Source organism: Petromyzon marinus, assembly GCF_048934315.1.
Source record: "Petromyzon marinus isolate PM22_M1 ecotype Great Lakes invasive population chromosome 80 unlocalized genomic scaffold, UKy_Petmar_22M1.pri1.0 chr80_unloc.2, whole genome shotgun sequence".
NCBI classification, from domain to species: domain Eukaryota; kingdom Metazoa; phylum Chordata; class Hyperoartia; order Petromyzontiformes; family Petromyzontidae; genus Petromyzon; species Petromyzon marinus.
In genome coordinates, this window is record NW_027422630.1 from 103738 (window position 1) to 125413 (window position 21676).

General features: G+C 49.5%; 1 protein-coding gene across 1 annotated transcript in view; it reads left to right on the forward strand.

Moving 5' to 3' along the window:
• Positions 1–21676, forward strand: part of LOC142908337 (uncharacterized) — an 88631-nt gene that overhangs the window by 30509 nt on the left and 36446 nt on the right. Inside the window, exons 9-11 of the mRNA XM_076058894.1 lie at positions 4871–4990; positions 7545–7664; positions 13639–13719. Of these exons, the coding sequence (XP_075915009.1) occupies positions 4871–4990; positions 7545–7664; positions 13639–13719 (321 nt within the window). The remainder of the gene's footprint in view (positions 1–4870; positions 4991–7544; positions 7665–13638; positions 13720–21676) is intronic.

Genomic DNA, 21676 nt, shown 5'->3' on the forward strand with positions numbered 1-21676 from the left:
ACCTACCCACTCACCACTCACCTACCCACTCACCCACTCACCCACTCACCTACCCGCTCACCTACTCACCTACCCCCTCAACACTCACCTACCCACTCACCTACCCGCTCACGCACTTACCTAACTACTCACCTACCCACTCACCCACCCATTCACCTACTCACCACTCACCTACCCACTCAGCTACCCGCTCACCCACCCATTCACCTACTCACCACTCACCTACCTACTCACCTCCCCACTCACCCACGCACCTACCCACTCACCCACGTACCTACTTACTCACCTACCCACTCACCCACCCATTCACCTACTCACCTACCCACTCACCACTCACCTACCCACTCACCTACCCACTCACCCACCTACTCACCTACCTACTCACCTACCCACTCACCCACCCATTCACCTACTCACCCACTCACTCACCTATACACTCACCTACCCACTCACCCACTCACCTACTCACTCACCACTCACCCACTTCCCTACCTACTCACCTACCCACTCACCCACCCATTCACCTACTCACCTACCCACTCACCACTCACCTCCCCACTCACCCACTTACCTACCCACTCACCTACCCACTCACGCACTCACCACCCACCCACTCACCTATGCACTCACCTACCCACTCACTCACCCACTCACCTCCCCACTCACGTACGAGTGTCTCCGTGTCTCTAGATGTGGACGAGTGTGTCCCTGTGTCTCTCTAGACGTGGACGAGTGTGTCTCCATGCCCCCGTGTCTCTCTAGATGTGGACGAGTGTGTCTCCATGTCCCCGTGTCTCTCTAGATGTGGACGAGTGTGTCTCCATGTCCCCGTGTCTCTCTAGATGTGGACGAGTGTGTCTCCATGCCCCCGTGTCTCTCTAGATGTGGACGAGTGTGTCTCCATGTCCCCGTGTCTCTCTAGATGTGGACGAGTGTGTCTCCATGTCCCCGTGTCTCTCTAGATGTGGACGAGTGTGTCTCCATGTCTCCGTGTCTCTCTAGATGTGGACGAGTGTGTCTCCATGTCTCTCTAGATGTGCACGAGTGTGTCTCCATGTCTCTCTAGATGTGGACGAGTGTGTCTCCATGTCTCTAGATGTGGACGAGTGTGTCTCCATGTCTCTACAGATGTGGACGAGTGTGTCTCCGTGTCTCTAGACATGGGCGAGTGTGTCCCTGCGTCTCCGTGTCTCTAGGCGTGGACGAGTGTGTCTCCATGTCTCCGTATCTCTGTAGACATGGACGAGTGTCCCCGTGTCTCTGTAGACGTGGACGAGTGTGTCTCCATGTCTCTCTAGATGTGGACGAGTGTGTCTTCATGTCTCCGTATCTCTGTAGAAATGGACGAGTGTCCCCGTGTCTCTGTAGACGTGGACGAGTGTGTCTCCATGTCTCTGTAGATGTGGACAAGTGTGTCTCCATGTCTCTCTAGATGTGGACGAGTGTGTCTCCATGTCTCTCTAGATGTGGACGAGTGTGTCTCCGTGTCCCCGTGTCTCTCTAGATGTGGACGAGTGTGTCTCCGTGTCTCTCTAGATGTAGACGAGTGTGTCCCCGTATCTCTCTAGACGTGGACGAGTGTGTCTCCATGTCTCTCTAGACATGGACGAGTGTGTCCCTGTGTCTCTCTAGACGTGGACGAGTGTGTCTCCATGCCCCCGTGTCTCTCTAGATGTGGACGAGTGTGTCTCCATGTCCCCGTGTCTCTCTAGATGTGGACGAGTGTGTCTCCATGTCCCCGTGTCTCTCTAGATGTGGACGAGTGTGTCTCCATGCCCCCGTGTCTCTCTAGATGTGGACGAGTGTGTCTCCATGTCCCCGTGTCTCTCTAGATGTGGACGAGTGTGTCTCCATGTCCCCGTGTCTCTCTAGATGTGGACGAGTGTGTCTCCATGTCTCCGTGTCTCTCTAGATGTGGACGAGTGTGTCTCCATGTCTCTCTAGATGTGCACGAGTGTGTCTCCATGTCTCTCTAGATGTGGACGAGTGTGTCTCCATGTCTCTCTAGATGTGGACGAGTGTGTCTCCATGTCTCTACAGATGTGGACGAGTGTGTCTCCGTGTCTCTAGACATGGGCGAGTGTGTCCCTGCGTCTCCGTGTCTCTAGGCGTGGACGAGTGTGTCTCCATGTCTCCGTATCTCTGTAGACATGGACGAGTGTCCCCGTGTCTCTGTAGACGTGGACGAGTGTGTCTCCATGTCTCTCTAGATGTGGACGAGTGTGTCTTCATGTCTCCGTATCTCTGTAGAAATGGACGAGTGTCCCCGTGTCTCTGTAGACGTGGACGAGTGTGTCTCCATGTCTCTGTAGATGTGGACAAGTGTGTCTCCATGTCTCTCTAGATGTGGACGAGTGTGTCTCCATGTCTCTCTAGATGTGGACGAGTGTGTCTCCGTGTCCCCGTGTCTCTCTAGATGTGGACGAGTGTGTCTCCGTGTCTCTCTAGATGTAGACGAGTGTGTCCCCGTATCTCTCTAGACGTGGACGAGTGTGTCTCCATGTCTCTCTAGACATGGACGAGTGTGTCCCTGTGTCTCTCTAGACGTGGACGAGTGTGTCTCCATGCCCCCGTGTCTCTCTAGATGTGGACGAGTGTGTCTCCATGTCCCCGTGTCTCTCTAGATGTGGACGAGTGTGTCTCCATGTCCCCGTGTCTCTCTAGATGTGGACGAGTGTGTCTCCATGCCCCCGTGTCTCTCTAGATGTGGACGAGTGTGTCTCCATGTCCCCGTGTCTCTCTAGATGTGGACGAGTGTGTCTCCATGTCCCCGTGTCTCTCTAGATGTGGACGAGTGTGTCTCCATGTCTCCGTGTCTCTCTAGATGTGGACGAGTGTGTCTCCATGTCTCTCTAGATGTGCACGAGTGTGTCTCCATGTCTCTCTAGATGTGGACGAGTGTGTCTCCATGTCTCTCTAGATGTGGACGAGTGTGTCTCCATGTCTCTACAGATGTGGACGAGTGTGTCTCCGTGTCTCTAGACATGGGCGAGTGTGTCCCTGCGTCTCCGTGTCTCTAGGCGTGGACGAGTGTGTCTCCATGTCTCCGTATCTCTGTAGACATGGACGAGTGTCCCCGTGTCTCTGTAGACGTGGACGAGTGTGTCTCCATGTCTCTCTAGATGTGGACGAGTGTGTCTTCATGTCTCCGTATCTCTGTAGAAATGGACGAGTGTCCCCGTGTCTCTGTAGACGTGGACGAGTGTGTCTCCATGTCTCTGTAGATGTGGACAAGTGTGTCTCCATGTCTCTCTAGATGTGGACGAGTGTGTCTCCGTGTCCCCGTGTCTCTCTAGATGTGGACGAGTGTGTCTCCGTGTCTCTCTAGATGTAGACGAGTGTGTCCCCGTATCTCTCTAGACGTGGACGAGTGTGTCTCCATGTCTCTCTAGACATGGACGAGTGTGTCCCTGTGTCTCTCTAGACGTGGACGAGTGTGTCTCCATGCCCCCGTGTCTCTCTAGATGTGGACGAGTGTGTCTCCATGTCCCCGTGTCTCTCTAGATGTGGACGAGTGTGTCTCCATGTCCCCGTGTCTCTCTAGATGTGGACGAGTGTGTCTCCATGCCCCCGTGTCTCTCTAGATGTGGACGAGTGTGTCTCCATGTCTCTGTAGATGTGGACAAGTGTGTCTCCATGTCTCTCTAGATGTGGACGAGTGTGTCTCCATGTCTCTCTAGATGTGGACGAGTGTGTCTCCGTGTCCCCGTGTCTCTCTAGATGTGGACGAGTGTGTCTCCGTGTCTCTCTAGATGTAGACGAGTGTGTCCCCGTATCTCTCTAGACGTGGACGAGTGTGTCTCCATGTCTCTCTAGACATGGACGAGTGTGTCCCTGTGTCTCTCTAGACGTGGACGAGTGTGTCTCCATGCCCCCGTGTCTCTCTAGATGTGGACGAGTGTGTCTCCATGTCCCCGTGTCTCTCTAGATGTGGACGAGTGTGTCTCCATGTCCCCGTGTCTCTCTAGATGTGGACGAGTGTGTCTCCATGCCCCCGTGTCTCTCTAGATGTGGACGAGTGTGTCTCCATGTCTCTCTAGATGTGGACGAGTGTGTCCCCATGTCTCCATGTCTCTCTAGACATGGACGAGTGTGTCTCCATGTCTCTCTAGATGTGGACGAGTGTGTCTCCATGTCTCTCTAGATGTGGACGAGTGTGTCTCCATGTCTCTCTAGATGTGGACGAGTGTGTCCCTGCGTCTCCGTGTCTCTGTAGATGTGGACGAGTGTGTCTCCATGTCTCTCTAGATGTGGACGAGTGTGTCCCCATGTCTCCATGTCTCTCTAGATGTGGACGAGTGTGTCCCCGTGTCTCTCTAGATGTGGACGAGTGTGTCCCCGTGTCTCCATGTCTCTCTAGATGTGGACGAGTGTGTCCCCATGTCTCCATGTCTCTCTAGATGTGGACGAGTGTGTCCCCGTGTCTCTCTAGATGTGGACGAGTGTGTCCCCGTGTCTCCATGTCTCTCTAGATGTGGACGAGTGTGTCTCCGTGTCTCCGTAGATGTGGACGAGTGTGTCTTCATGTCTCCGTATCTCTGTAGACATGGACGAGTGTCTCCGTGTCTCTGTAGATGTGGACGAGTGTGTCCCCGTGTCTCTGTAGATGTGGACAAGTGTGTCTCCATGTCTCTCTAGATGTGGACGAGTGTGTCTCCGTGTCTCCATGTCTCTCTAGATGTGGACGAGTGTGTCCCCGTGTCTCTGTAGATGTGGACAAGTGTGTCCCCGTGTCTCTCTAGATGTGGACGAGTGTGTCTCCGTGTCTCTGTAGACGTGGACGAGTGTGTCTCCGTGTCTCTCTAGATGTGGACGAGTGTGTCTCCGTGTCTCTGTAGATGTGGACGAGTGTGTCTCCGTGTCTCTGTAGACGTGGACGAGTGTGTCCCTGCGTCTCCATGTCCCCACCATTGCGTCAACTCTATCGGTGGTTTCCGCTGTCTCTGTGATCCTGGGTTCAGTCTCCACCACAACGGCCGAGCATGTGTGGGTGAGCCAACGACAACAACAACTACCACAACCATAATCACAACCACCACCTCAATAACCAGCACAACCACCACCACAATAACCAGCACAACCATCACCACAACCATAAACACAAAAACCAGCACAACCTCCATCACCGCCACTACTACCAATACAACCACCAAGTGACGGGGAAGTGCACTTGGCGCCTTGCCAGGCCATGTGCACCTTGAGGCCACGTGAAGTATCTAAGGCTCGCTGACAGGAGGAGGTTTTGGGGACAGACCCAGCAGGTGCCATGGGTCGACTGACTGAGATGAATGGTGGCTGCACCACCAGCTGCACCAACTTGCTGTATTTTAGCCGCCCGGCGCTCCGCTCGTTGTTTTGAGTGTCACTCCTCTGCCCTCCGTTGTTGCTGGAGGGCGACTGCCTCCAACTGACCAGCAGCAGCGTCCTTCACGAGCCTCCTCCTCCACTGAGGCCGATCTTGACACCGCTGGTAACGGTCGCTGGCAAGACCACTCAGCTCCTCATCCTCCCAATATCGCATCAGTCCATCTCTTCTCCAGGCCATGTCGTGCCCGTTTAGCCCCTTCTATGCGGTGAAACAGAAGCTGCTTGGGCATGCGGTGGCTGGGCATGCGGGCTACATGCCCCAGCCATTGCAGCCTTGCCTGCCAGAGGAGCTCACTGATGGGAAAGATCTTTCAAGGATTTGTGAGCTCACACAATCCAGCCTGGTTAAACCCAGGATGGATTGTAGGCAGGCCAGCCTAAATGTTTCTAACCAGCGCAGATGTTCATTGGGGGGGGGGGGGTCCACGTTTCGCAAGTGTAGAGAAGGGAGGACATTACCATGGCCGAGAAGACCCGAAGCTTCGTCCAGAGCGAGACACCAGGTAGCTTCCATACAGCATTGCACAGCTGATGAAAAGATATTGTCGCCTGAGTGATTCGGAGTGAGACCTCTGCTGTCAAACCAGAGGTGGTCATAAGCACACTGCCCAGGTATAGAAAACTCTCCACTCTCTCCACAACTGGCCATCACCAATTTGGAGCTGAGGGTATGGAGTGTTTGGTGGCACAAAATACCCGGGCAGGTGCTTAGTTTTGGTGGGGCTGATGGTAAGGCCCCATCTCTTAGTGGCACGCTCCAGGTTCAGCAGCAGCAGAGCCTCCACTAAACTCCCCTGAGTGAGCAGCCATCACCAGATCATCAGCATACATAACGTGGTTGAGCAATAGGGAGCCATCCCTTGACCGCACCCAGGCATCGATCAGCCTCCCGTTATATCTGTACCAGATGGAAATTCCTCCGGTACAGCCATGGAAAGCTTCTCGAACTACGTGGTCAAACGTGATCCCTGTCACACCCCAAAAAGAATAGGGAACGGCTCCAACCTCCGGCCACGTAGTTTTATCCGGGCCTGCTCACCATCATGAAGGTCCTTAATGATTGTGAGCAGAGAATCAGGGACTCCGAAAGCACGAAGAACAACCCAGAACCCAGGCCTAGTGATGGTATCATAGGCCTTCACCAGGTTAATAAAGCAGATATGTAGGTCTTGCTGGAATTCCCTAAACCTCTGCTGTAGCAGACGAACAGAAAATATGGCATCTGTGCAGGACCGCCCTTTCCTGAAACCTCATTGGGGCTCCGCAAGCCTCTCCTCAGCGTGCCTGGCAAGGCGATGTTGAATAATCCTTGCCAGGACCTTTCCCGGCCTCAAACTAAGAACCACCACTTCCACCACGCTAACCACAATGACCACCATTAACCAACACTACCACCACGCTAACCACAATGACCACCATTAACCACCACTACCACCACGCTAACCACAATGACCACCATTAACCACCACAACCACCACGCTCACCACAATGACCACCATTAACCACCACAACCACCACGCTAACCACAGTGACCACCATTAACCAGCACAACCACCACGCTAACCACAATGACCACCATTAACCACCACTACCACCACGCTAACCACAATGACCACCATTAACCACCACTACCACCACGCTAACCACAATGACCACCATTAACCACCACTACCACCACGCTAACCACAATGACCACCATTAACCACCACTACCACCACGCTAACCACAATGACCACCATTAACCACCACTACCACCACGCTAACCACAATGACCACCATTAACCACCACTACCACCACGCTAACCACAATGACCACCATTAACCACCACTACCACCACGCTAACCACAATGACCACCATTAACCACCACTACCACCGCAGATGTGGACGAGTGCGTGTGTGTTCACCTCAGTGGTTGTGGTGATTGTGAGTGTGGTTGTGGTGATTGTGGTTATGGTTGTTGTTGTTGTTGTTGTGGTTGGGGTGAATGTGATTGTGGTGGTGCTGGTTGTAGATGTGGATGAGTGCGTGGATTCTCACCTCTGTGATTGTTGTTGTGGTTGTTGTTGTTGTGGTTGTTGTTGTTGTGGTTGTTGTGGTTGTAGATGTGGATGAGTGCGTGGATTCTCACCTCTGTGATTGTTGTTGTGGTTGTTGTTGTGGTTGTTGTGGTTGTAGATGTGGATGAGTGCGTGGATTCTCACCTCTGTGACCACCGCTGTGAGAACGACCTCGGATCCTTCAAGTGCAGCTGCCTACCTGGGTACTCACTCAGCGATGACGGCCTTCACTGTGCAGGTACTCACCTACCCACCTACTCACCTACTGACTTACTCACCTACCCACCTACCCAACTACTCACCTACCCACCTACTTGCCTACCCACCTACTCACCTACTCACCTACCCACCTACCCAACTACTCACCTACTCATCTACCCAACTACTCACCTACCCACCTACTCACCTACCCACCTACCCACCTGCTCACCTGCTCACCTACCCACTTACCCAACTACTTACCTACCCCCCTACTCGCCTACTCACCTACCCACTTACTCACCCACCCACCTATTCACCTACCCACCTACGCACCTACCCAACTGCTCACCTACCCACCTACTCATCTACCCACCTTCTCACCTACTCACCTACCCACCTGCCCACATAGTCACTCACCTACCCAGGTACGTGCTCACCAAAGACAGCCATGTATCTCTCTCTATACATTTGTAGTGGCCTTATTGACGACGGAGACTGTTTTTTGGAGGCAACACGTATTTATTACAGACACTTCACTCTACAGTGGCTAATCTAAGACTGGAAGAGGTAACGGCCTGAGGTAACGGCCTCTTCACCCGTACTCTATAGAGGGAACGTTCCCAGAGCCTTAGCCCATGATAGCTCCCCGGTTCCCTCTATCCTGGTCCTCAGGAGGCTGTCTGACCTGGCCCAGCTTCGGCGCAGGTCCCGATCACCAGGCACACGAGCCCAGCCCTCAGAAGGCCTTGGGGCCTCGTGGTTCTGGTGTAACACCCTGGCTTGCCTTGCCCGGCCCTCAGAAGGACATGGGGCCTCGTGGCTCTGGGTCACACCCTGGCTTGCCTTGCCCGGCCCTCAGAAGAACATGGGGCCTCGTGGCTCTGGGTCACACCCTGGCTTGCCTTGCCCAGCCCTCAGAAGGACATGGGGCCTCGTGGCTCTGGGTCACACCCTGGCTTGCCTTGCCCAGCCCTCAGAAGGACATGGGGCCTCGTGGCTCTGGGTCACACCCTGGCTTGCCTTGCCCAGCCCTCAGAAGGACATGGGGCCTCGTGGCTCTGGGTCACACCCTGGCTTGCCTTGCCCGTCCCTCAGAAGGCCTTGGGGCTTCGTGGTTCTGGTGTAACACCCTGGCTTGCCTTGCCCAGCCCTCAGAAGGACATGGGGCCTCGTGGCTCTGGGGTCACACCCTGGCTTGCCTTGCCCGGCCCTCAGAAGGACAGCGAGCCAAAGGAGTTCCAGGGTCTGGCTAGTGGATCTCCTTTCTTCACTGGCTCTTCATCTTGCTCGAGTCGAACTGCCTCTCAGCTCCCTGAGTCCCCCCTTTTATACTGTCCCTCACTGAGGGGCGGGGCTGGGAGGGATCCCAGCGCCCCCCACAGCCCCCCAGGGTGGTGCCATAGCGGACGTGGTTGTGGCCACCGCCCTACAACCGCGTGTCACCCTGCCGTAACACCTCTACACATGAATAACTGTCCACAGTACATGTCTCTATGTGTGTATCTCTCTATGTATCACTCTGTGTGTATCTCTCTATGTATCACTCTGTGTGTATCTCTCTATGTATCACTCTGTGTGTATCACTCTGTGTGTGTCTCTGTGTGTGTCTCTATGTGTGTATCTCTCTATGTATAACTCTCTGTGTATCTCTGTGTGTATCTCTCTATGTATCACTCTCTGTGTATCTCTGTGTGTGTCTCTGTGTGTATCTCTCTATGTATCACTCTGTGTGTATCTCTGTGTGTATCTCTCTATGTATCACTCTATGTATCACTCTGTGTGTATCTCTCTATGTATCTCTCTGTGTATCTCTGTGTGTGTCTCTGTGTGTGTCTCTGTGTGTATCTCTCTATGTAACACTCTCTGTGTATCTCTGTGTGTATCTCTCTGTCACTCTCTGTGTATCTCTGTGTGTATCTCGGTGTATATATCTCTACATGTATCTCCGTGTGTATCTGTATATATCTCTGTGTGTATCTCTGTGTATATCTCTGTGTGTGTCTCTGTATATATCTGTATGTATCTCTGTGCATATATCTGTGTGTACCTCTGTGTGTATCTCTGTGTATCTCTGTGTGTGTGTCTCTGTGTGTATATCTCTGTGTATCTTTGTGTATATCTCTGTGTATATCTCTGTGTGTATGTCTTTGTGTGTATCTCTGTGTGTATATCTTTGTGTGTATCTCTGTGTGTGTATCTCTGTGTGTGTATCTCTGTCTGTGTATCTCTGTGTGTATATCTCTATATATCTCTGTGTATATCTCTGTGTGTATCTCTGTGTGTATCTCTGTGTGTGTATCTCTGTGTGTGTATCTCTGTGTGTATATCTCTGTGTGTATATCTCTATATATCTCTGTGTATATCTCTGTGTGTGTATCTCTGTGTGTGTATATCTCTGTGTATATCTCTGTGTGTATGTCTTTGTGTGTATCTCTGTGTGTATATCTCTGTGTGTGTATCTGTGTGTGTGTATCTCTGTGTGTATATCTGTGTGTGTATATCTCTATATATCTCTGTGTATCTCTGTGTATATCTCTGTGTGTGTATCTCTATATATCTCTGTGTATATCTCTGTGTATATCTCTGTGTATATCTCTGTGTGTGTATCTCTGTGTGTGTATCTCTGTGTGTATATCTCTGTGTGTATATCTCTATATATCTCTATATATCTCTGTGTGTATATCTCTGTGTGTGTATCTCTGTCTGTGTATCTCTGTGTGTATATCTCTATATATCTCTGTGTATATCTCTGTGTGTGTATCTCTGTGTGTATATCTCTATATATCTCTGTGTATATCTCTGTGTGTATCTCTGTGTATATCTCTGTCTGTGTATCTCTGTGTGTGTATCTCTATATATCTCTATATATCTCTGTGTATATCTCTGTGTGTGTATCTCTGTGTGTATATCTCTATATATCTCTGTGTATATCTCTGTGTGTGTATCTCTGTGTGTATATCTCTGTGTATCTCTGTGTATATCTCTGTGTGTGTATCTCTATATATCTCTTTATATCTGTGTGTATATCTCTGTGTGTATATCTCTGTGTGTATATCTCTATATATCTCTGTGTATCTCTGTGTATATCTCTGTGTGTGTATCTCTGTGTGTGTATCTCTGTGTGTGTATCTCTATATATCTCTATATATCTCTGTGTATATCTCTGTGTGTGTATCTCTATATATCTCTATATATCTCTATATATCTCTGTGTATATCTCTGTGTGTGTATCTCTATATATCTCTATATATCTCTATATATCTCTATATATCTCTGTGTATATCTCTGTGTGTATATCTCTATATATCTCTATGTATCTCTGTGTATATCTCTGTGTGTGTATCTCTATATATCTCTATATATCTCTGTGTATATCTCTGTGTGTATATCTCTGTCTGTGTATCTCTGTGTGTATATCTCTATATATCTCTGTGTATATCTCTGTGTGTGTATCTCTGTGTGTGTGTATCTGTGTGTGTATCTCTGTGTGTTTGTATCTCTGTGTGTATATCTCTATATATCTCTGTGTATCTCTGTGTATATCTCTGTGTATATCTCTGTGTGTGTATCTCTATATATCTCTGTGTATCTCTGTGTATCTCTGTGTATATCTCTGTGTGTATGTCTTTGTGTGTATCTCTGTGTGTATATCTCTGTGTGTGTATCTGTGTGTGTGTATCTCTGTGTGTATATCTGTGTGTGTATATCTCTATATATCTCTGTGTATCTCTGTGTATATCTCTGTGTGTGTATCTCTATATATCTCTGTGTATATCTCTGTGTATATCTCTGTGTATATCTCTGTGTGTGTATCTCTGTGTGTGTATCTCTGTGTGTATATCTCTGTGTGTATATCTCTATATATCTCTATATATCTCTGTGTGTATATCTCTGTGTGTGTATCTCTGTCTGTGTATCTCTGTGTGTATATCTCTATATATCTCTATATATCTCTGTGTATATCTCTGTGTGTGTATCTCTGTGTGTATATCTCTATATATCTCTGTGTATATCTCTGTGTGTATCTCTGTGTATATCTCTGTCTGTGTATCTCTGTGTGTGTATCTCTATATATCTCTATATATCTCTGTGTATATCTCTGTGTGTGTATCTCTGTGTGTATATCTCTATATATCTCTGTGTATATCTCTGTGTGTGTATCTCTGTGTGTATATCTCTGTGTATCTCTGTGTATATCTCTGTGTGTGTATCTCTATATATCTCTTTATATCTGTGTGTATATCTCTGTGTGTATATCTCTGTGTGTATATCTCTATATATCTCTGTGTATCTCTGTGTATATCTCTGTGTGTGTATCTCTGTGTGTGTATCTCTGTGTGTGTATCTCTATATATCTCTATATATCTCTGTGTATATCTCTGTGTGTGTATCTCTATATATCTCTATATATCTCTATATATCTCTGTGTATATCTCTGTGTGTGTATCTCTATATATCTCTATATATCTCTATATATCTCTATATATCTCTGTGTATATCTCTGTGTGTATATCTCTATATATCTCTATGTATCTCTGTGTATATCTCTGTGTGTGTATCTCTATATATCTCTATATATCTCTGTGTATATCTCTGTGTGTATATCTCTGTCTGTGTATCTCTGTGTGTATATCTCTATATATCTCTGTGTATATCTCTGTGTGTGTATCTCTGTGTGTGTGTATCTGTGTGTGTATCTCTGTGTGTTTGTATCTCTGTGTGTATATCTCTATATATCTCTGTGTATCTCTGTGTATATCTCTGTGTATATCTCTGTGTGTGTATCTCTATATATCTCTGTGTATCTCTGTGTATCTCTGTGTATATCTCTGTGTGTATATCTCTATATATCTCTGTGTATATCTGTGTGTATATCTCTGTGTGTATATCTCTATATATCTCTATATATCTCTGTGTATATCTCTGTGTGTGTATCTCTATATATCTCTATATATCTCTATATATCTCTGTATATCTCTGTGTATCTCTGTGTATATCTCTGTGTGTGTATCTCTATATATCTCTATATATCTCTATGTATATCTCTGTGTGTGTATCTCTGTGTGTGTATCTCTGTGTGTGTATCTCTGTGTATATCTCTATATATCTCTATATATCTCTGTGTATATCTCTGTGTGTGTATCTCTATATATCTCTATATATCTCTGTGTATATCTCTGTGTATATCTCTGTGTATATCTCTGTGTGTATATCTCTATATATCTATATATCTCTGTGTATATCTCTGTGTGTGTATCTCTGTGTGTGTATCTCTGTGTGTGTATCTCTGTGTGTGTATCTCTATATATCTCTGTGTATATCTCTGTGTGTGTATCTCTATATATCTCTGTGTATATCTCTGTGTATATCTCTGTGTGTGTATCTCTATATATCTCTATATATCTCTATATATCTCTGTGTATATCTCTGTGTATATCTCTGTGTGTGTATCTCTATATATCTCTATATATCTCTGTGTATATCTCTGTGTATATCTCTGTGTGTGTATCTCTATATATCTCTATATATCTCTATATATCTCTGTGTATATCTCTGTGTATATCTCTGTGTGTGTATCTCTATATATCTCTGTGTATATCTCTGTGTATATCTCTGTGTGTGTATCTCTGTGTGTGTATCTCTGTGTGTGTATCTCTATATATCTCTGTGTGTGTATCTCTGTGTGTGTATCTCTATATATCTCTGTGTGTGTATCTCTGTGTGTGTATCTCTATATATCTCTGTGTATATCTCTGTGTGTATATCTCTGTGTGTATATATCTCTGTGTGTGTATCTCTATATATCTCTATATATCTCTGTGTGTATATCTCTGTGTGTGTATCTCTGTGTGTATCTCTGTGTGTGTATCTCTGTGTGTGTATCTCTATATATCTCTGTGTGTGTATCTCTGTGTGTGTATCTCTGTCTGTGTATCTCTGTGTGTATATCTCTATATATCTCTATGTATATCTCTATATATCTCTGTATATCTCTGTGTGTGTATCTCTAGATGTGGATGAGTGCTCGCTGGGTTCGGCTTCTCTCTGTGATTTTGGCTGCAACAACTTCCCGGGCTCCTACAGCTGCACGGGTAACCACAACCACCACAACCACCACAACCACCACAACCACAACTACAACAACCACAACCGCCACAACCACCACAACCACAAACACTACAACCACAACCACCACAACCACCACAACAACCACAACAACCACAACCACCACCACAACCACAACCACCAGCACAACCACAACAACCACCACGACAACCACAACAACCACAACCACCACAACCACAACCACCACAACCACAACCACCACAACCACCACAACCACCACAACCACCAGCACAACCACAAAAACCACCACCACAACAACCACAACCACCACAACCACAACCACCACAACCACCACAACCACCACCACAACCACCACAACCACCACAACCACCACAACAACCACAACCACCACAACAACCACAACCACCACCACAACCACAACCACCACAACCACCACAACAACCACCACAACCACAACCACCACAACCACCACAACCACAACCACCACAACCACCACAACCACAACAACCACAACAACCACCACAACCACAACAACCACAACCACCACCACAACAACCACAACCACCACCACAACAACCACAACCATCACCACAACCACCACAACCACCACAACCACCACAAGCACCATCACAACAACCACAACCACCACAACAACCACAACAATAGCCACAACAACGAAAACAACCACAACAATAGCCACAACAACCACAACAACAGCCACAACATCAGCCACAACAACCACAACAACAGCCACAACAACAGCAACAACAGCCACAACAGCCACAACAACCACAGCCACCACAACAACAGCCACAACAGCCACAACAACCACAGCCACCACAACAACAGCCACAACAACCACAACAACAGCGACAACAACCACAACAACAGCCACAACAACAGCCACAACAACAGCCACAAGAACAGCCACAACCACAACCACCACAACAACAGCCACAACAACCACAACTACCACAACAACAGCCACAACAACCACAACTACCACAACAACAGCCACAACAACCACAACAACAGCGACAACAACAGCCACAACAACCACAACAACAGCCACAAAAACCACAACCACCACAACAACAGCCATAACAACCACAACTACCACAACAACAGCCACAACAACCACAACTACCACAACAACAGCCACAACAACCACAACTACCACAACAACAGCCACAACAACAGCCACAACCACCACTACAAGCACAACAACCACAACAACAGCCACAACAACACAACTACCACAACAACAGCCACAACAACAGCCACAACCACCACTACAAGCACAACAACCACAACAACAGCCACAACAACATAACTACCACAACAACAGCCACAACAACAGCCACAACCACCACTACAAGCACAACAACCATCGCAGCTGTAGCAGCCCCCCCACCCCCCCAGACTGGCACAGCAGCTGACACAGCAACTGTAGACTGACACAGCAACCCCAGACTGACACAGCAGCTGTAGACTGACACAGCAGCTGTAGACTGACACAGCAGCTGACACAGCAGCTGTAGACTGACACAGCAGCTGTAGACTGACACAGCAGCTGTAGACTGACACAGCAGCTGACACAGCAGCTGTAGACTGACACAGCAGCTGTAGACTGACACAGCAACTGACACAGCAGCTGTAGACTGACACAGCAGCTGTAGACTGGCACAGCAGCTGTAGACTGACACAGCAGCTGACACAGCAGCTGTAGACTGACACAGCAGCTGTAGACTGACACAGCAGCTGTAGACTGACACAGCAGCTGACACAGCAGCTGTAGACTGACACAGCAGCTGTAGACTGACACAGCAACTGACACAGCAGCTGTAGACTGACACAGCAGCTGTAGACTGACACAGCAGCTGTAGACTGACACAGCAGCTGACACAGCAGCTGTAGACTGACACAGCAGCTGTAGACTGACACAGCAGCTGTAGACTGACACAGCAGCTGTAGACTGACACAGCAGCTGACACAGCAGCTGTAGAGTGACACAGCAGCTGTAGACTGACACAGCAACTGACACAGCAGCTGTAGACTGACACAGCAGCTGTAGACTGACACAGCAGCTGTAGACTGACACAGCAGCTGACACAGCAGCTGTAGACTGACACAGCAGCTGTAGAATGACACAGCAACCGACACAGCAGCTGTAGACTGACACAGCAGCTGTAGACTGACAGAGCAGCTGTAGACTGACACAGCAGCCGTAGACTGACACAGCAGCTGACACAGCAGCTGTAGACTGACACAGCAGCTGTAGACTGACACAGCAGCTGACACAGCAGCTGTAGACTGACACAGCAGCTGTAGACTGACACAGCAGCTGTAGACTGACACAGCAGCTGTAGACTGACACAGCAGCCGTAGACTGACACAGCAGCTGTAGACTGACACAGCAGCTGTAGACTGACACAGCAGCTGTAGACTGACACAGCAGCTGTAGACTGACACAGCAGCTGTAGACTGACACAGCAGCTGTAGACTGACACAGCAGCTGACACAGCAGCTGTAGAGTGACACAGCAGCTGTAGACTGACACAGCAACTGACACAGCAGCTGTAGACTGACACAGCAGCTGTAGACTGACACAGCAGCTGTAGACTGACACAGCAGCTGACACAGCAGCTGTAGACTGACACAGCAGCTGTAGACTGACACAGCAACCGACACAGCAGCTGTAGACTGACACAGCAGCTGTAGACTGACAGAGCAGCTGTAGACTGACACAGCAGCCGTAGACTGACACAGCAGCTGACACAGCAGCTGTAGACTGACACAGCAGCTGTAGACTGACACAGCAGCTGACACAGCAGCTGTAGACTGACACAGCAGCTGTAGACTGACACAGCAGCTGTAGACTGACACAGCAGCTGTAGACTGACACAGCAGCTGACACAGCAGCTGTAGACTGACACAGCAGCCGTAGACTGACACAGCAGCTGTAGACTGACAAAGCAACTGACACAGCAGCTGTAGACTGACACAGCAGCTGTAGACTGACACAACAGCTGTAGACTGACACAGCAGCTGTAGACTGACACAGCAGCTGTAGACTGACACAGCAGCTGACACAGCAGCTGGAGAGTGACACAGCAGCTGTAGAGTGAAAAAGCAGCTGTAGACTGACACAGCAGCTGTAGAGTGACACAACAGCTGTAGACTGACACAGCAGCTGTAGACTGACACAGCAGCTGTAGACTGACACAGCAGCTGTAGACTGACACAGCAGCCGTAGACTGACACAGCAGCTGTAGAGTGACACAGCAGCTGTAGACTGACACAGCAGCTGTAGAGTGACACAGCAGCTGTAGACTGACACAGCAGCTGACACAGCAGCTGTAGACTGACACAGCAGCTGTAGACTGACACAGCAGCTGTAGAGTGACACAGCAGCTGTAGAGTGACACAGCAGCTGACACAGCAGCTGTAGACTGACACAGCAGCTGTAGAGTGACACAGCAGCTGTAGACTGACACAGCAACTGACACAGCAGCTGTAGAGTGACACAGCAGCTGTAGAGTGACACAGCAGCTGTAGAGAGACACAGTAGCTGTAAACTGACACAGCAGCTGTAGAGTGACACAGCAGCTGTAGAATGACAGAGCAGCTGTAGACTGACACAGCAGCTGTAGACTGACACAGCAGCTATAGACTGACACAGCAGCTGTAGACTGACACAGCAACTGACACAGCAGCTGTAGAGTGACACAGCAGCTGTAGAGTGACACAGCAGCTGTAGAGTGACACAGCAGCTGACACAGCAGCTATAGACTGACACAGCAGCTGTAGACTGACACAGCAGCTGTAGACTGACACAGCAGCTGTAGACTGACAAAGCAACTGACACAGCAGCTGTAGACTGACACAGCAGCTGTAGACTGACACAACAGCTGTAGACTGACACAGCAGCTGTAGACTGACACAGCAGCTGACACAGCAGCTGGGGAGTGACACAGCAGCTGTAGAGTGACACAGCAGCTGTAGACTGACACAGCAGCTGTAGAGTGACACAACAGCTGTAGACTGACACAGCAGCTGTAGACTGACACAGCAGCTGTAGAGTGACACAGCAGCTGTAGACTGACACAGCAGCTGTAGACTGACACAGCAGCCGTAGACTGACACAGCAGCTGTAGAGTGACACAGCAGCTGTAGACTGACACAGCAGCTGTAGACTGACACAGCAGCTGACACAGCAGCTGTAGAGTGACACAGCAGCTGTAGAATGACACAGCAGCTGTAGACTGACACAGCAGCTGTAGACTGACACAGCAGCTGTAGAGTGACACAGCAGCTGACACAGCAGCTGTAGACTGACACAGCAGCTGTAGAGTGACACAGCAGCTGTAGACTGACACAGCAACTGACACAGCAGCTGTAGAGTGAGACAGCAGCTGTAGAGTGACACAGCAGCTGTAGAGAGACACAGCAGCTGACACAGCAGCTGTAGAGTGACACAGCAGCTGTAGAGTGACACAGCAGCTGTAGAGTGACACAGCAGCTGTAGACTGACACAGCAGCTGACACAGCAGCTGTAGACTGACACAGCAGCTGTAGAGTGACACAGCAGCTGTAGAGTGACACAGCAGCTGTAGAATGACAGAGCAGCTGTAGACTGACACAGCAGCTGTAGACTGACACAGCAGCTATAGACTGACACAGCAGCTGTAGACTGACACAGCAACTGACACAGCAGCTGTAGAGTGACACAGCCGCTGTAGAGTGACACAGCAGCTGTAGAGTGACACAGCAGCTGACACAGCAGCTGTAGACTGACACAGCAGCTGTAGACTGACACAGCAGCTGTAGACTGACACAGCAGCTGACACAGCAGCTGTAGACTGACACAGCAGCTGTAGACTGACAAAGCAACTGACACAGCAGCTGTAGAGTGACACAGCAGCTGTAGACTGACACAGCAGCTGTAGACTGACACAGCAGCTGTAGACTGACACAGCAGCTGACACAGCAGCCGTAGACTGACACATCAGCTGTAGACTGACAAAGCAACTGACAGCAGCTGTAGACTGACACAGCAGCTGTAGACTGACACAACAGCTGTAGACTGACATAGCAGCTGTAGACTGACACAGCAGCTGTAGACTGACACAGCAGCTGACACAGCAGCTGGAGAGTGACACAGCAGCTGTAGAGTGACACAGCAGCTGTAGACTGACACAGCAGCTGTAGACTGACACAGCAGCTGTAGTGTGACACAACAGCTGTAGACTGACACAGCAGCTGTTGACTGACACAGCAGCTGTAGACTGACACAGCAGCTGTAGACTGACACAGCAGCTGTAGACTGACACAGCAGCCATAGACTGACACAGCAGCTGTAGAGTGACACAGCAGCTGTAGACTGACACAGCAGCTGTAGAGTGACACAGCAGCTGTAGACTGACACAGCAGCTGACATAGCAGCTGTAGAGTGACACAGCATCTGTAGAATGACACAGCAGCTGTAGACTGACACAGCAGCTGTAGAGTGACACAGCAGCTGTAGAGTGACACAGCAGCTGACACAGCAGCTGTAGACTGACACAGCAGCTGTAGAGTGACACAGCAGCTGTAGACTGACACAGCAACTGACACAGCAGCTGTAGAGTGACACAGCAGCTGTAGAGTGACACAGCAGCTGTAGAGAGACACAGCAGCTGACACAGCAGCTGTAGACTGACACAGCAGCTGTAGAGTGACACAGCAGCTGTAGTGTGACACAGCAGCTGTAGAATGACAGAGCAGCTGTAGACTGACACAGCAGCTGTAGACTGACACAGCAGCTATAGACTGACACAGCAGCTGTAGACTGACACAGCAACTGACACAGCAGCTGTAGAGTGACACAGCAGCTGTAGAGTGACACAGCAGCTGTAGAGTGACACAGCAGCTGACACAGCAGCTGTAGACTGACACAGCAGCTGTAGAGTGACACAGCAGCTGTAGACTGACACAGCAAATGACACAGCAGCTGTAGAGTGACACAGCAGCTGTAGAGTGACACAGCAGCTGTAGAGAGACACAGCAGCTGACACAGCAGCTGTAGACTGACACAGCAGCTGTAGAGTGACACAGCAGCTGTAGAATGACAGAGCAGCTGTAGACTGACACAGCAGCTGTAGACTGACACAGCAGCTGTAGACTGACAAAGCAACTGACACAGCAGCTGTAGACTGACACAGCAGCTGTAGACTGACACAACAGCTGTAGACTGACACAGCAGCTGTAGACTGACACAGCAGCTGACACAGCAGCTGGGGAGTGACACAGCAGCTGTAGAGTGACACAGCAGCTGTAGACTGACACAGCAGCTGTAGAGTGACACAACAGCTGTAGACTGACACAGCAGCTGTAGACTGACACAGCAGCTGTAGAGTGACACAGCAGCTGTAGACTGACACAGCAGCTGTAGACTGACACAGCAGCCGTAGACTGACACAGCAGCTGTAGAGTGACACAGCAGCTGTAGACTGACACAGCAGCTGTAGACTGACACAGCAGCTGACACAGCAGCTGTAGAGTGACACAGCAGCTGTAGAATGACACAGCAGCTGTAGACTGACACAGCAGCTGTAGACTGACACAGCAGCTGTAGAGTGACACAGCAGCTGACACAGCAGCTGTAGACTGACACAGCAGCTGTAGAGTGACACAGCAGCTGTAGACTGACACAGCAACTGACACAGCAGCTGTAGAGTGAGACAGCAGCTGTAGAGTGACACAGCAGCTGTAGAGAGACACAGCAGCTGACACAGCAGCTGTAGAGTGACACAGCAGCTGTAGAGTGACACAGCAGCTGTAGAGTGACACAGCAGCTGTAGACTGACACAGCAGCTGACACAGCAGCTGTAGACTGACACAGCAGCTGTAGAGTGACACAGCAGCTGTAGAGTGACACAGCAGCTGTAGAATGACAGAGCAGCTGTAGACTGACACAGCAGCTGTAGACTGACACAGCAGCTATAGACTGACACAGCAGCTGTAGACTGACACAGCAACTGACACAGCAGCTGTAGAGTGACACAGCCGCTGTAGAGTGACACAGCAGCTGTAGAGTGACACAGCAGCTGACACAGCAGCTGTAGACTGACACAGCAGCTGTAGACTGACACAGCAGCTGTAGACTGACACAGCAGCTGACACAGCAGCTGTAGACTGACACAGCAGCTGTAGACTGACAAAGCAACTGACACAGCAGCTGTAGAGTGACACAGCAGCTGTAGACTGACACAGCAGCTGTAGACTGACACAGCAGCTGTAGACTGACACAGCAGCTGACACAGCAGCCGTAGACTGACACATCAGCTGTAGACTGACAAAGCAACTGACAGCAGCTGTAGACTGACACAGCAGCTGTAGACTGACACAACAGCTGTAGACTGACATAGCAGCTGTAGACTGACACAGCAGCTGTAGACTGACACAGCAGCTGACACAGCAGCTGGAGAGTGACACAGCAGCTGTAGAGTGACACAGCAGCTGTAGACTGACACAGCAGCTGTAGACTGACACAGCAGCTGTAGTGTGACACAACAGCTGTAGACTGACACAGCAGCTGTTGACTGACACAGCAGCTGTAGACTGACACAGCAGCTGTAGACTGACACAGCAGCTGTAGACTGACACAGCAGCCGTAGACTGACACAGCAGCTGTAGAGTGACACAGCAGCTGTAGACTGACACAGCAGCTGTAGAGTGACACAGCAGCTGTAGACTGACACAGCAGCTGACATAGCAGCTGTAGAGTGACACAGCATCTGTAGAATGACACAGCAGCTGTAGACTGACACAGCAGCTGTAGAGTGACACAGCAGCTGTAGAGTGACACAGCAGCTGACACAGCAGCTGTAGACTGACACAGCAGCTGTAGAGTGACACAGCAGCTGTAGACTGACACAGCAACTGACACAGCAGCTGTAGAGTGACACAGCAGCTGTAGAG